Source organism: Pristiophorus japonicus, chromosome 10, assembly GCF_044704955.1.
Source record: "Pristiophorus japonicus isolate sPriJap1 chromosome 10, sPriJap1.hap1, whole genome shotgun sequence".
Lineage (NCBI taxonomy): Eukaryota > Metazoa > Chordata > Chondrichthyes > Pristiophoridae > Pristiophorus > Pristiophorus japonicus.
This window is the reverse complement of record NC_091986.1, coordinates 92,023,889-92,039,982: the sequence shown is the minus strand read 5'-3', so window position 1 is coordinate 92,039,982 and position 16,094 is coordinate 92,023,889. Positions and strand designations below refer to the sequence as shown.

General features: G+C 45.7%; 1 protein-coding gene across 1 annotated transcript in view; it reads right to left on the bottom strand.

The window, feature by feature from the left end:
* The window catches only part of LOC139274606 (collagenase 3-like), a 49,531-nt gene extending 35,742 nt beyond the window's left edge, over positions 1-13,789 (bottom strand). The window contains exons 1-3 of the mRNA XM_070891284.1: positions 13,612-13,789; positions 12,825-12,886; positions 9,175-9,323 (exon numbers count right to left, since the gene is read on the bottom strand). Of these exons, the coding sequence (XP_070747385.1) occupies positions 9,175-9,323; positions 12,825-12,886; positions 13,612-13,789 (389 nt within the window). The remainder of the gene's footprint in view (positions 1-9,174; positions 9,324-12,824; positions 12,887-13,611) is intronic.
* Between the last annotated feature and the right edge of the window lie 2,305 nt (positions 13,790-16,094).

Genomic DNA, 16,094 nt, shown 5'->3' with positions numbered 1-16,094 from the left:
AAAAAAAAATCTGTTCTAAAATGGAACTATTCTAACTCACTAGAACTGGAGCAAACTAAATACTGACAATTGCAATTTCTAAGATGCTCCATTCTAAACTAGTTTCTCCAAAAAAATAGGAACAACTCAGGCTGAAATTTGAGCCCATAGAAACATAGAAAATAGGTGCAGGAGCAGGTCATTCGGCCCTTCGAACCTGCACTGCCATTCAATATGATCATGGCTGATCATGCAACCTCAGTACCCCATCCCTGCCTTCTCTCCATACCCCCTGATCCATTTAGCCTTAATGGCCACATTTAACTCCATTTTGAATATGTCCAACGAATTGGACTCAACAACTTTCTGTGGCAGAGAATTCCACAGGTTCACAACTCTCTGGGTGAAAAGGTTTCTCCTCATCTCGGTCCTATATGGCTTACCACTTATCTTTAGAGTGTGACCCCTGCTTCTGGACTTCCCCAACATCGAGAACATTTTTCCTGTATCTAACCTGTCCAGTCCCATCAGAATTTTATACGTTTCTATGAGATCCCCTCTCATTCATCTAAATGCCAGTGAGTATAAGCCTAGCCAATCCAGTCCTGCCATCCCGGGAATCAGTCTGGTGAACTTTCGCTGAAGGACGTGCTTGTTATTCCTCAATAGCAAGCATGTCTTTCCTCAGATTAGGAGACCAAAACTGTACACAATACTCAAGGTGTGGTCTCACCAAGGCCCAGTACAACTGCATTAAGACCTCCCTGCTTCTATAATCAAATCCCCTCGCTATGAAGGACAGCATGCCATTTGCTTTCTTTACTGCCTGCTGTACCTGCATGCCTACCTTCAATGACTGATGTACCATGACACCCAGGTCTCATTGCACCTCCCCTTTTACTAATCTGTCATCATTCACCTAACCTGTCCAAGTCCACCTGCAGCCTCTTAGCATCCTCCTCACAGCTCACACCGCCACTCAGCTTAGTGTCATCTGCAAACAGGAGATATTAATTCAATTCCTTCATCTAAATCATTAATGTGTATTGTAAATAGCTGGGGTCCCAGCACTGAACCATGTGGCACCCCACTAGTCACTGCCTACCATTCTGAAAAGGACCCGTTTATTCCCACTCTTTGCTTCCTGTCTGCCAACCAGTCAGGAATTTGTGTTGGGGACATTGATGGGATTGAAGGCCGATAAATCCCCTGGGGCCTGATAGTCTGCATTCCAGAGTACTTAAGGAAGTGGCCCTAGAAATAGTGGATGCATTGGTGATCATTTTCCAACAGTCTATCGACTCTGGATCAGTTCCTATGGACTGGAGGATAGCTAATGTAACACCACTTTTTAAAAAAGGAGGGAGAGAGAAAACGGATATTTATAGATCAGTTAGCCTGACATCAGTAGTGGGGAAAATGTTGGTAATCAATCATTAAGGATGAATTAGCAGCGCATTTGGAAAGCAGTGACAGGATCGGACCAAGTCAGCATGGATTTATGAAAGAGAAATCATGCTAGACAAATCTTCTGGAATTTTTTGAGGATGTAACTAGCAGAGTGGACAAGGGAGAACCAGTGGATGTGATGTATTTGGACTTTCAAAAGGCTTTTGACAAGGTCCCACAGAAGAGATTGGTGTGCAAAATCAAAGCGCATGGTATTGGGGGTAATGTACTGATGTGGATAGAGAACTGGTTGGCAGACAGGAAGCAGAGAGTCGGGATAAACGGGTCCTTTTCAGAATGGCAGGCAGTGACTAGTGGAGTGCTGCATGGCTCAGTGTTGGGACCCCAGCTCTTTACAATATACATTAACGATTTTGCTGAAGGAATTGAGTGTAATATCTCCAAGTTTGCGGATGACACGAAACTGGGTGACGGTGTGAGCTGTGAGAAGATGCTAGGAGGCAGCAGGGTGACTTGGACAGGTTAGGTGAGTGGGCAAATGTATGGCAGATGTAGTATAATGTGGATAAATGTGAGGTTATCCATTTTGGGGGCAAAAACACGAAGGCAGAATATTATCTGAATGGTGGCAGATTAGGAAAAGGGGAGGTGCAACGAGACCTGGGTGTCATCGTTCATCAGTCACTGAAAGTGGACATGCAGGTACAGAGGGCAGTGAAGAAGGCAAATGGTATGTTGGCCTTCATAGGTAAGGGATTTGAATATAGGAGCAGGGATGTCTTACTGCAGTTGTACAGGGCCATAGTGAGCCCTCACCTGGAATATTGTGTTCAGTTTTGGTCTCCTAATCTGAGGAAGGGCGTTCTTGCTATTGAGGGAGTGCAGTGAAGGTTCAGCAGACTCATTCCAGGGATGGCTGGACTGTCATATGAGGAGAGACTGGATCAACTGGGCCTTTATTCACTGGAGTTTAGAAGGATGAGAGGGGATCTCATAGAAACGTATAAGATTCTGAGGGGACTGCACAAGTTAGATGCGGGAAGAATGTTCCCGATGTTGGGGAAGTCCAGAACCAGGGGACATAGTCTTAGGATAATGGGTAGGCCATTTAGGACTGAGATGAGGAGAAACTTCTTCACTCAGAGAGTTGTTAACCTGTGGAATTCCCTGCCGCAGAGAGTTGTTGATGACAGTTCATTGGATATATTCAAGAGGGAGTTAGATATGGCCCTTATGTCTAAGGGGATCAAGGGGTATGGAGAGAAAGCAAGAAAGGGCTACTGAGGGAATGATCAGCCATGATCTTATTGAATGGCGGTGCAGGCTCGAAGGGCCGAATGGCCTACTCGTGCACCTATTTTCTATGTTTCTATGTTTCTATGTTTCTAAACCCTTAGTCCTTCTCTGCTGAATTTTAAATTTCTCCCAGTTCTCAGGTTTGCTGCTTTTTCTGGCCAATTTATATCACTCTTCTTTGGATTTAACACTTTCACTAATTTCCCTTGTTAGCCACGGTTGAGCCACCTTCCCTTTTTTATTCTTACGCCAGACAGGGATGTACAATTACTGTAATTCATCCATGTGACATTTAAATGTCTGCCATTGCCTATCCACCATCAACCCTTGAGTATTATTCTCCAGTCTATCCTAGCCAATTCACGTCTCATACCGTCGAAGTTTTCTTTCTTTAAGTTCGGGACCCTAGTCTCTGAATTAACTGAGTCACTCTCCATCTTAATGAAGAATTCTACCATATTATGCTCACTCTTCCCCAAGGGGCCCCGTACGACCAGATTGCTAATTAATCCTCTCTCATTACATAATATCCAGTCGAGGTTGGCCTGCTCTCTAGTTGGTTCCTCGACATATTAGTATAGAAAACCATCCCTTATACACTCCAGGAAATCCTCCACTACAGTATTGCTACTAGTTTGCTTAGCCCAATCAATATGTAGATTAAAGTTACCCATGATAACTGCTGTACCCTTATTGCACGCGTCCCTAATTTCCTGTTTAATGCCATTCCCAACCTCCTTACTACTGTTTGGTGGTCTGTAAACAACTTCCACTAATGTTTTCTGCCCTTTGGTGTATCACAGCTCTACCCATATAGATTCCACATCATCCACTCTAATATCCTTCCTTATTATTGCGTAAATCTCCTCTTTAACCAGTAATGCTACCCCACCTCCTTTTCCTTCCTATCTGTCCTTCCTGAATATTGAATACCCTGGATGTTGAGTTCCCAGCCTTGGTTACCCTGAAGCCATGTCTCCATAATCCCAATTACATCATATCCGTTAACATCTATCTGCGCAGTCAATTAATCCACCTTATTACGAATGTTCCTCGCATTGAGACTCAGAGCCTTCAGGCTTGTTTTTTTTAACACTCTTTGTTCTTTTAGAATTATGTTGTAATGTGGCCCTTTTTGATATTTGCCCTTTATTTCTCTGCCCTCCACTCTTGCTTTTCTCCTTCCTACCTTTTGCTTCTGCCCCCTTTTTACTTTCCTCTGCCTCCCTGCATAGATTCCCATCCCCCTGCCATTTTAGATTAAACCCTCCCCAACAGCACTAGCAAACACTCTGCCTAGGATATCAGTTCCTGTCCTGCCCAGGTGCAGACCTCTGGTTTTTACAGGTCCCACCTCCCCTAGAACCGGTTCCAATGTCCCAGGGATTTGAATCCCTTCCCCTTGCACCATTCCTCAAGCCACGTATTCATCTGAGCTATTCTGCAGTTCCTACTCTGACTAGCACGTGGCACTGGTAGCAATCCTGAGATTACTACCTTTGAGATCCTACTTTTTATTTAACTCCTAGCTCCCTAACTTTAGCTTGTAGGATCTCATCCTGTTTTTTACCTGTATCGTTGGCACCTATATATACCACGACAGCTGGCTGTTCACCCTCCCCCTCCAGAATGCACTGCAGCCGCTCCGAGACATCCTTGACGCTTGCATCAGGGAGGCAACATACCATCCTGGAGTCTCGTTTGTGGCCGCAGAGATGCCTATCTATTCCCCTTACAAAAGAATCCCCCTATCACTATAGGTCTCCCATTCTTTTTCATGCCCTCCTGTGCAGCAGAGCCACCCCTGGTGCCATGGACTTGGCTGCTGCTGCCTTCTCCTGATGAGCCATCTCCCCCCCCACAACATTACCCAAGGTGGTGTATCTGTCTTGGAGGGAGATGACCGCAGGTGATCCCTGCACTACCTTCCTTCCACTACTCTGCCTGATGGTCACCCATTTCCTATCTGGCTGTGTAACCTTTACCTGCGGTGTAACCAACTCAGTAAATGTGCTATTAACGACATCCTCAGCATCATGGATGCTCCAAGTGAATCCATCCGCAGCTCCAGTGCCGCGGTCTGTCAGGAGCTGCAGCTAGATACACTTCCTGCACATGTAGTTGTCAGGGACACTCCCTGATTTCCCACATAGCACAGGAGTAGCATGACACGAAGCAGTAGAAAGAGTGGTTTGCCTAGTGAGATAGATATACATACCATCATCATCATCATCATCATCATAGGCAGTCCTTCAGAATCGAGGAAGACTTGCTTCCACTCTTAGACTGAGTCCTTAGGTGGCTGAACAGTCCAGTATGAGAGCCACAGTCCTTGCCACAAGTGGGACAGACAGTCGTTGAGGGTAACGGAGAGTGGCACAGGTTTGCCGCGCGTTCCTTCTGCTGCCTACCTGTTTTCTGCAGGCACTCGCCGATGAGACTCGAGGCTCAGCACCCTCCCAAATGCACCTCCTCCACTCAGGGCGGTCCCTGGCCAGGGACTCCCAGCTGTCGGTGGGGATGCCGCATTTTATCAGGTTTCCTCTGCCCACCCTTGGCTCATTTGCAATGAAGGAGCTCCAAGTAGAGCGCCTGCTTTTGGAGTTCCGTGTCTGGCATGCGGACAATGTGGCCCGCCCAGTGGAGCTGATGAAGCGTGGTCAGTGCTTCAATGCTGGGGATGTTGGCCTGGTTGAGTACGCTAACGTTGGTGCGTCTGTCCTCCCAGGGGATTTGTAGGATCTTGCGGAGGCATCGTTGATGGTATTTCTCCAGCGACGTGAGGTGTCTACTGTACGTGGTCCATATCTCTGAGCCATACAGGAGGAAGGGTATTATTACAGCCCTGTAGACCATGAGCTTGGTGGTAGCTTTGAGGGCCTGGTCTTCGAACACTCTTTTCCTCAAGCGGCCGAAGGCTGCATTAGCGCACTGGAGGCGGTGTTGAATCTCCTCATCAATATCTGCTTTTGTTGATAAGAGGCTCCCGAGGTATGGAAATGGCCCATGTTGTCTAGGGCTGCGCCGTGAATCTTGATGACTGGGAGGCAGTGCTGTGCGGTGAGGACAGGCTGGTGGAGGACCTTTGTCTAATGGATGTTTAGTGTAAGGCCCATGCTTTCGCATGACTCAGTAAATATGTTGACTATATCCTGGAGTTCAGCCTCAGAATGTGCGCAGACACAGGCGTCGTCCACGTACTGTAGCTCGACGACAGAGGTTGGGGTGGTCTTGGACCTCACCTGGAGGTGACGAAGGTTAAACAGCTTTGCACTGGTTCTGTAGTTTAGTTCCACTCCAGCGGGGAGTGGAACTAAGCTGGCTGTGAGGTGTAGCATGGCAGCGAGGAAGATTAAGAAGAGGGTTGGAGTGATGACACAGCCCTGTTTAACCCTGGTCCAGACGAGGATTGGGTCTGTAATGGATCCGCTGGTAAGGATCACTGGCTGCATGTTATCGTGGAGCAGGCGAAGGATGTTGACAAACTTTTGGCGGCATCCGAAACGGAGGAGGACACTCCATAGACCCTCATGGTTGACAGTGTCAAAGGCCTTTGTAAGGTCGAAGAAGGCCATGTATAAGGGCTGGTGCCGCTCCCTGCATTTTTCCTGTCGCTGTCGCGCTGCAAAGATCATGTTCGTTGTGCCCCGTAGGGGACGAAATCCACTCTGTGACTCCGGGAGGAGCTCCTCAGCCACAGGGAGAAGACGGTTGAGAAGAACTCTAGAGACAACTTTCCCAGTGGCTGATAGCAGGGAGATTCCCCTGTAATTGCCACAGTCGGACTTGTCCCCTTTATTAAAGATGGTCATGATCACTGCATCTCTTGAGATTTCCCGGCATGCTCTCCTCCCTCCAGATGAGAGAGATGAGGTCATGTATCCGCGCCAACAGCGCCTCTCTGCCATACTTTAGCGCCTCAGCAGTGATTCCATCCGCTCCCGCAGCCTTGTTGTTCTTGAGCTGTCGAGGTTTTCCTACCTCGTGCAACGTTGGGGTTTCACTGAGGTGGTGGCGGATCGCATGCTGCAGGATGGAGTCGAGAACATCAAGCCAAAGACAGAGTCTCGATTGAGGAGATCTTTGAAGTGCTCCTTCCAGCGGGCCCTGACTGCCTCGGTGTCCTTGATGAGTGTTTCCCCGTTCTTGGCCAGCAGTGGGGTGGGGTCTTGGGAGTTTGGACCATAGGTGGCCTTGACTGCGATGAAGAATCCTTGCATATCGTGGCTGTCGGCCAGTTGTTGTGTCTCCTGTGCTTTCTCCATTCACCACTCGTTCTTTAGGTCCCGGGTTTTTTGTTGGACCTCAGCCTTGAGCCGCCTATAATGTTGCTTTGCTGCTCCCTAGTTGGATTGTTGCTTGAGGCTCAGAAATGCTAAGCTCTTGCAATCTATTAGTTCTTGGATCTCCTGATCATTCTCATCAACCAGTCCTGATGTTTTCTGGTTGAGTGACCAAGTGTCACTTCGCAGGCACTGGTTATGGAGGCCTAGAGGGCAGACCAAGCGCTGTGGGCATTCTGCATCTCAGGGTCATCAAGGCACGCCAGATTAGCTGTGAGGCGCTAGCTGTATAAGGCTCTCTTAGCTGGCTCTTTAAGTGCCCCAGCATTGACTTTTTTGCAGCACTGTTTCTGCTGTCCCCTTCGCTTTGGGGCTATGTTGATGTCGATGATGGATCGGATTAGGTTGTGGTCCGTCCAGCAGTCGCCAGCTCCTGTCATGGCGCGGGTGATGTGCACATCTTTACGATCCCTGGCTCGGGCGATATTGTAGTCGAGCAGATGCCAGTGTTTGGAGCGAGGGTGTTGCCATGATGCCTTATATTTGTCCCTCTGGCGGAACAGGGTGTTGGTAATGAGAAGTTCATGTTCTAGGCATTTTGTAAGTAGTAGGTTATCGCTGGAGTTGGCTTTCCCTACTCCCTCTCTGCCAATCACGCCTCCCCAGAGGGCTGTGCCTTTGCCGACCCTGGCATTGAAGTCACCTAGGACAATCAGTTTGTCACCCGCGGGGATGCAGGACAGGGATGTTTCGAGGTTGGAACAAAAACCCTCTTTGATCTCATCCATTGCATCGAGTGTTGGGCGTACGCACTGATGACTGTGCCGCATTCCGGGATAAGGTGAGTCGAAGAGTCATGAGGCGTTCGTTAACCCCACAGGGGGAGTCTTTGAGGCGGTCGACCAGCTCATTTATGATGGCGAAGCCGACTCCGTGAAGGCGGCGTTCTTCCTCTGGTTTCCCTTTCCAGAAGAAGGTGTAACCTCCACCTTGTTCCTTGAGCTACCCCACGTTAAAAGAACTCATGCACAGGCATCTTCCCCTCCATTAACATAAAGTTCTGGACCTGGAACGTCAGGACCCTCATGGACATCTCCAACAGGCCGGAACGCCGCACCGTCATAGTTGCCCGGGAACCTCGACGCTTTGTCATCGACATCGCTGCCCTAAGCGAGACCCGGTGGGCAGGGGAAGGCCAGCTCAAGGAACATGCATACCACTATAGTTCTGGATAGTCAGAGCACCTTTGTGCAACACTCTCGGATTGGAAATCAGTTGCAGCTTCAAAAAATAAATATCACGCAAATAAACAGAGAAACTGAAAATTTGCTATGTTACTGTGTAGAAACGTTACTCCAACACCTACTAAGTAGACTACCTTTTAGAGCACTCATATGGCTACATGGACAAAGAAAGCAATGGCCCTTTGATAGGCGCACTAAGCAACTGGAACACCATTAACAGGCAATGGTTGCATTGAAGCCATTGGTAATTTTACATAATTTTCTGGGTCTTTACGAGCCTGCCCATGCCAAGTGTACAGTCTCTCAGTGCCACATGTTCTACCCAGCTGCAGAACAGTGCGCAAAGCAGAACGGGCACAGAGTAAGCCTAGTGCCTAAGTGATGGATAATCTGTGTCATTTGTACCTGATGTACTGACCACACTTGACCAACTCTGCCACATAGTTCTTATGCCAGACACGAGACTCCCAAAGCAAGCGCTCTACTTGGAACTCATCCATGGCAAATGAGCCAAAGGCGGGCAGAGGAAATGTTATAAGGAAACCCTCAAAGCCTCCCTGATAAAGTGCGACATCCCCACTGACACCTGGGAGTCCCTGGCCAAAGACCGCCCCAAGTGGAGGAAATGCATTCGGGAGGGCGCTGAGCTCCTCGAGTATCATCGCCGAGAGCATGCAGAAATCAAGTGCAGGCAGCGGAAGGAGCGTGCGGCAAACCAGGCTCCCTGCCCACCCTTTCTCTAAACGACTATCTGTCCCAGTTCTGACAGAAGCTGTGGTTCTCGTATTGGACTGTACAGCCACCTAAGAAATCATGCTATGCTAAGATTGGAAGCAAGTCTTCCTCGATCCCGAGGGACTGCCTATGATGATAATGATGATGACTTGTTACTGAGACCGATCCTCGCAAAATCGTCCAATGTTACTGAATGAACACGGCATGTCACATAACAAGAACTATACCTGTAGGTGAGATCCTTCTGTGCAAACGTTTTTTCACCTGGAAGTATTTTGAACTTTTTGGGATCAACTACTCCACATTGAGGACGCCGATCCCCTGTTCCATTGACCAACCTTTCAGTTATTTTCATATTATAGGCTTTCTGTGTTTCCTAGATGCAAAAAAAGGGTTTATTTCGATGCAAAATTATTTTATTCATTTTTCTCATGAAAAGCAAATGAATGATGCCTGTTTTTATCTATAATTAGCAACCCAATGACAAAATCACAAAATAACACAACTTTGAATAGTTGGATTTTTGAAATTGTTTGTGGATTGTTATTTATGGCAAACTAGGCATTCTCCCACTTTTCATTAAAGGAGAAGCTTCTTCCCAATCTGTAGTTTATTTAGATAAATACTTTCGGTACTTGAAGGTGATTTCTGAAAAGCTAAACATTTTAGAATCTTCTTAGTAGCAATTCATTTTCAAACCCTTTTATACAGGGAAACTAAATAATTCAATAAAAGATTTAGGGGAGAAATTTGGTTGGGCATTATTTGGGGTGGTAACCCAGGTGGAACGATAATTTTAGCGTCTTGAAAAAGTTTGCACCTTCCGTCCAGAAATTTGTCAGAATCGGTCGAAGAACTGACAGGGGCATTAAATCAGCTGTTGCACACTACAGCTGGGGGTCTATAATGAAAGTTTGGTCAGTAAATTTGGCACCCCTATTTTCTGCTCTATGGTGTTGCGGGTGGTGGCATGGCTCTCATTGTAGCATTCCTCCGGCTCTGTGGTGGGTTTGCAGAGCGGGTTCATTAGCCAGGTGGCCAGATCATATCTCTTGTCCCCGAGTTACCAGCCATGGCCTTGCTCTCCCACAGGATAAACGCATCGTGTGCGCTTCCAGGATAGCTAGCGTTGACTGCAAGGATGCGCTACATGTGTTTACACGCCAGCTACGCATTTAGGGAGTGGTATCCCTTTCTGTTTCTGAACACCTCTGCATTCTGAAACAGTACTCGCAAGGCCAGGTGCTTGCAGTCAATTGCTCCTTGGATCCTTAGGAAGCCCGTTATCCTGGCAAACCCACATATGTGCTGATCCTGTTTCTCCCTAGTCATCGGGAAGGTAATGAAGTCCACTCGATGGGTATAGAGAGCCAGCCCATGCGACGTCGCGGATGCAGCGACGTGCTGTGAATTGTAAAACGCTGCATATGTCCCCTGATGCAGCCTGGAAGTAGCCGGAGGCATAGAAGATGAGTGCCACCATGACCTTCACTGCGATGGGCAGCACAGTCCTGGTGCTGATGTGAGGCTGCAGGTCTTCCTGCAGGAGATGGCATATCTCTGTAACGACCTCCTTTCAGATGCGCAGCCTTCTGACACACTGATCCTCGGACAGGCCCAGGTATGAGCATTGCCGCCGGTGAAGCCGTGGGATGTAAAGCCTCCTGCCCCGACGTCTAGGTGCTCTCCTCCTTCGGCCGCTGACATGGACAACAGCTCTTTGCTCTTCACAACACCTTGCTAGAGCATGTAGAATGCAACACTGGCGAACTAGTAATGCAAACATTAAAGTTTTACAAGTCGTTTTCTCTCAAGATCAACTGGTATGTCTGTCTGCCGCTGCAATCTTGGAAGCTCACCACCATGCTGTGTATAAACATTGCACATACTGTCACCGCCAAAGGAAGTGTTTCCTCATCCCTTTAGGTTTCCACCAGTTAACGACTCTGCAAGCCTGTACTGACTGTTTCTCCAGATGTTGTTCTTGGCAGCTACTAAATGAGGTGGCTGCACTGTGATATATTCTTACGACATCACTAAAGTATACACACACAAGATGGCTCCACTCAGGAATTTGTCAGGTGACCTAGTCACATGATGCTTTTATTGTATTTGCAGGAACTGGTGCATTACCATAGTAGTCCAATAGGTAGAGTAGTAATCTACTAGGTGGAGCTATATATTACACTTCTTCGTCTTTAATGAATAAGTAATTATAACAAAATAATCATTGTACATAACTTACATAACAAAAGATATGGACTTAATTTTGCCATATTTACAAATCAAACTTAACCACTTGTTTTCTGTTTCGAAGAGGATACTTTCGCTCTTGAACAGAACTTTCCAAACTTGGTGTCGAACTTAGTCTCATTCTAGGCTGAGCCTGAGATAAGTTTTCCTCCAAGGATGCCCTTGATCTACATTTGAACTCTCTACAACTTCAGACTGCTTGTCTGCCTGACTCGGACTCAGACTTAAATTCTGACTTTCTCTTGGACTTGTTTCTAGTACACCTGATGTAGGATATGCTACTGGTACTCTAATGGTATCAAAACTATCTGATGAGTCGGAAATAATCGAATCATTCCAAATTTCAACTCCTTCCTCATCTGTAGGTAAAATATGATCAATGTGAACAAACCTAACCTGTCCATGATCAAACATCCTAACCAAATATGTGCAAGGACCACATATCTTCACTATTCCTCCTGGTAACCACTTTAACCATTTATGGTGATGGTTCTTCACTCTAACCTTCTGATTCAATTTCACACTTCTCTCTCTTGCTCGACCTCCATCATGATTATTTTTCTGTCTTAATTGTTTCTCTTCTACTGACTGTGCCAAATTTGGCTTTAACACCAAGCATCTGGTTTGTGGTTGTCATTTGAGAAACAACTCTGCTGGTGTTCTACCAGTAGTTGTGTGAGTATTACAATAAGTAATCAGAAAATTTCTAGTTTGTGGTCCAACGACAACTGCCATTTCTTTGGATTTGGATGTAAACCATCTTTATCTGCTCTGTGCCCTAAGTACTCCACTGAGCCTTGAAATAACTCACACTTGTAAGCAGTCACTTGTACTCTGTGCTTCTCTAGCTGTTTGAGCACATCATTCAATATGTTAATATGAATTTGCCTGTTTAGCGCTGAAAAGAGTATGTCATCGAATTATATATCACCCTTCAATGCCTAGCAGAATCTGGTTCATCACCCCATGGAATATAGCAGGGATGGAAGACACTCCAACTGGTAGCCTATTAAATTGATATATTTATAGTCAAGCATGACTTGGACTCCTCATCTAGTTCAAGTTGTAAGTAAGCATTTTTGAGATCTAACTTTGAGAAGATCTGACCACCTATCAGTATTGTGAACAAATCTTCTACATTTGGCAATATATTGGGTAAATTACCCTCTAGAACCTGCTTTACGGTTACTTTATAATCACCACACATCCTTACCTTACCAGGTGGCTTAGGTACAACAACAATGGGTGTAGCCCAATTACATAGCTCTACCTTAGAAATAATTCTCAGTCTCTAGTCATTTGAGTTCTTACTCAACTTTCTCCTTGAGTGCATATGGTATAGGAAGTGGCTTGCATAAACTGATCTAGCGTCCTTCTGCAATCTGATACTCGCCTTGAAGCCTTGGATCGGACTGCCTGTTTCGCAGAACACCTTCGGATAATTTTTGATGACATCATCCTTCAATGCAAATCCCATTTCAACACAAAAAATCTCATTCCAATCCAGCTTCAATGATCCGAACCAATTTCTATCTATTAAGACAGGTTTGTCTCCTGCCATTACTAAGAGAGGCAAGCTCTGAAACTGATCCTTGTATTTCACCGGTACAGTGATATGACCTACCACAGAGATTTGCTCTCCTGAGTAGCCTCGCAGCTCTATCTTTGACTTTTCCAGTGGAAATACTGGAAAAGTCGAAATCACTCAACTTGGCGAGATACACCAATGTCGCTTTCCATGGGTATCCTGGTTCCTGCAATGTCTACTTGGATGACGATACTTCACGAATCGTTGTTAGGTACCCTTGTGTCTCCTGAACCTCCTCGTCCTGTTGCTTCTGTTCAATGCTATGTAGTCTCTGGTGATTTCTACTTATAGCACTGTAAGTTGTTTACTCTTCAGTCGGCATGCCTTTGCAAAATGCCCAGTTTTCTTGCAAAAGAAACACACTGCTTTCACATATGGACAACTTTGAGCAATGTGGTGTCCCAGACATCGATAGCACGACTTCAATGCTCTGTTACCATGGCCAATTGCTGAGGTCTTGGGACCCAACTGCCTTTTACTTTTAACCTGCAGGTGATTCACCTATGTCTGATGACTGGAAATGGTACGGAATTCTTGGGAATATTGGTCGGCCATATGCATTGACATAGCTGTCTGACAAGCTAAACCAAAAGTTAAGTTAGGAATTGTCAACAATTTTTTTCTGATTTGTTCATTTTTCATCCCAGAAACAAAGCAGTCACACAATGCTCGGTCCTGAAAGTTTCTGAAATGACAGTGAATGGATAGCATTTTTAAAGCTACAATGTACTCAATGATACTCTCGTCAGGTAATTGATTGCGTATTCCAACACGATAACTTTTAGCGATTTCCAGGGTCTCAGGACTGTCGTGCTGTTCTAACTTAGAATCTCTTTCAGTGGCTTGTCCTTCGGCTTGACAGGAACAAGCATATTCTTTGGGGTTTCATACACCTTTGGGCCTACTTCCGTCAGGAAAATAGCCCATTTTCCTTCGAAAACCACCTGGTTACGGTTTTCATCATCGGGGACTTCAACGATACTATTCGCAGTGAAATACATTTCTAGCCACTCCACCATGCAGTCCAAAAGTCTGTCAGTCACATTGGAACTCACCCAAGCGCCTTATTATTCCCATAGGCGCAGCCAACTGGATTCTGACAGTTCAGCTAAGTGTGCTTGTAATTTACCTTGAATTTTTAGCTCTTCTGCAAACAAAGAAGCTATCAAAGTCTGTCTGTTGGCTGAATCATCCACCAACAAAAATTTCAAGCTAGCATATCCAATTATCTCATCCTCGTCGCCAATGTGATATATTCTTACAACATCACTAAAGTAAACACACAAGATGGCTCCATTCAGGAACATGGCAGGTGACCTGGTCACATGATATTTTTACTGTATTTACATGAGCAGATGCATTACCATAGTAGTCCACTAGGTGGAGCAGTAGTCTACATGGTGGAGCTATATATTACATGCAACTAATTTATCGACTGTGGCGCAAGTGTGAGCATTGCACTAGAACTGATGTCAGGTTTGCACTGATCCTCAGCAGCCAGGCAGTACTGGTTTGCTCCCCCAGTGAGCCTCTAATCAATTTTCGGTCAGGGCACTAAAAGCTGCGCTCCCAGTCGGTAAACTCTTACACTCCCATTAAGCCCCCTCTGGCCGCTAACTGAGGTGTTAGACAACTGAAAATCCAGCCCTTACAGTGTAACTGCCTATTGCTTTAAATCACTGAAAGTTGCTCTTACTGATGTTGTAATTGATGATTTATTCTCTGACCCTATTTCAATGAACTCCAAGTTGCCACAGCTCTCTCCCATTCTGTTTTCTTATTATATCATTGCTGTCTTTTATTCATCCTCGATGCACTATTCTTTAGATAATTTCACTCCACATTCCTCAGCTTCCTTTAGATTGCACACCCTCAGAGCTCACAACCTCCGGTCCTCTCACGGTGCAGTGGTTAAATCACTACTTCTTCATCTACTCCAAGCCCTTAAATGAGGCAACAAAAATCTTAAGGCCAATGCTGCTTCACCCCCTTTATTGGGCACTGTGTTAGGGTCACTCCTGATGTGACCCGAATCCACCTATATTTCTGGGTTCAAGTCAGTAGCCTGGGCCAGACAATCTCTGGCGCAAGCCTGCTCTACTCACTCATGCTGATTAGCAGAGCCCCGGAAATCAGGACATAGCCCTCGCCAATTCCTCCGGGCTCTTACCCAGACCGGCAGTTTACAAATGGAGACCAAAATTGATCACATTGCTAAAAACTGCTCTGGTTGCTATGTTTAGGAAAACTATAGACCAATTTTAACTCAGGGAAAACGTGTGGATTGTAGAGGCTGACGTTGGTGGCAAACCGTCCAGCGCCACAGCCTGAGGCCTGGCAGATTTTAACTCTCAGGCCTCATTTAAATGATGGAACTCAGAATCCTGCCCAAACCTGACAGGAATCACTGCCTGACAGTGGCAGAATGTCAGCTGGTCCCTGGATACCTGAGGGAACGGTCCCTCGTGTAAGGTAAGTAGTCATGGGGCAGTCCTGAGGCAATCGAAGCCAGGGAAGAGGAAGGAAACCTGGTAAAATGTTAAAAAAAATTTTAAATGACTTTTGTTGGCCTCTACTGGCTCCATTCCAGCTTAATGCACTCTCTCACTGGACATCACTGCCACGATCCACAGTTAAGATTAAGTTGAGGCCTGAATGAGGTAATCGGACCCTGATTTTTAAACATTAATGAGGCCCTTGCCTGCCTGCAGTGGGGGCTGCTGGAACGTTGGTGAAAACCAAGCAGTTAAGATGGCGCTGGACGCAAATGCATTGGCATCGCAGTGGGGCGCGTTTGACCGCCATTTTAATCATGAGTCCACTCCAATCCCATTGGGCGGGCAGGGTAAAAATCAGAACTTACAAGTTACTTTTTGAATGTATTTACAATTTGCTGAACACACCAATCAGAGCAATTCTTCCCCTAAGTCTATTTAATTTACCGTGCATCTGTACTTTGCAGATGAAAAACTAAATTAATATTAATCCCATGCAATGTATAGTTTCTAAAAGTATTTAAATTGTGTTTTGTACCTGCATTTAAACCAATTGGATATTTTTAATGAATGATAAATTTCAAATGCACTGCCAGTATCACACAAGACAAGAAATTACTTATGGACAAAGAATTATTGCTTTCAGGTGATATTCCCCGTTCCACAATTTAAATGGAAGAGCTTACTCACTTAAAATAAACTGGCTAATGACTCAATTGAAATAGCAGATAATGTTATCACCAGCAGTAATTTCTAGCTTACAATATTAAGACAAAGGGGCAAAAATTTATCTCTTCACAAAAATATTGTG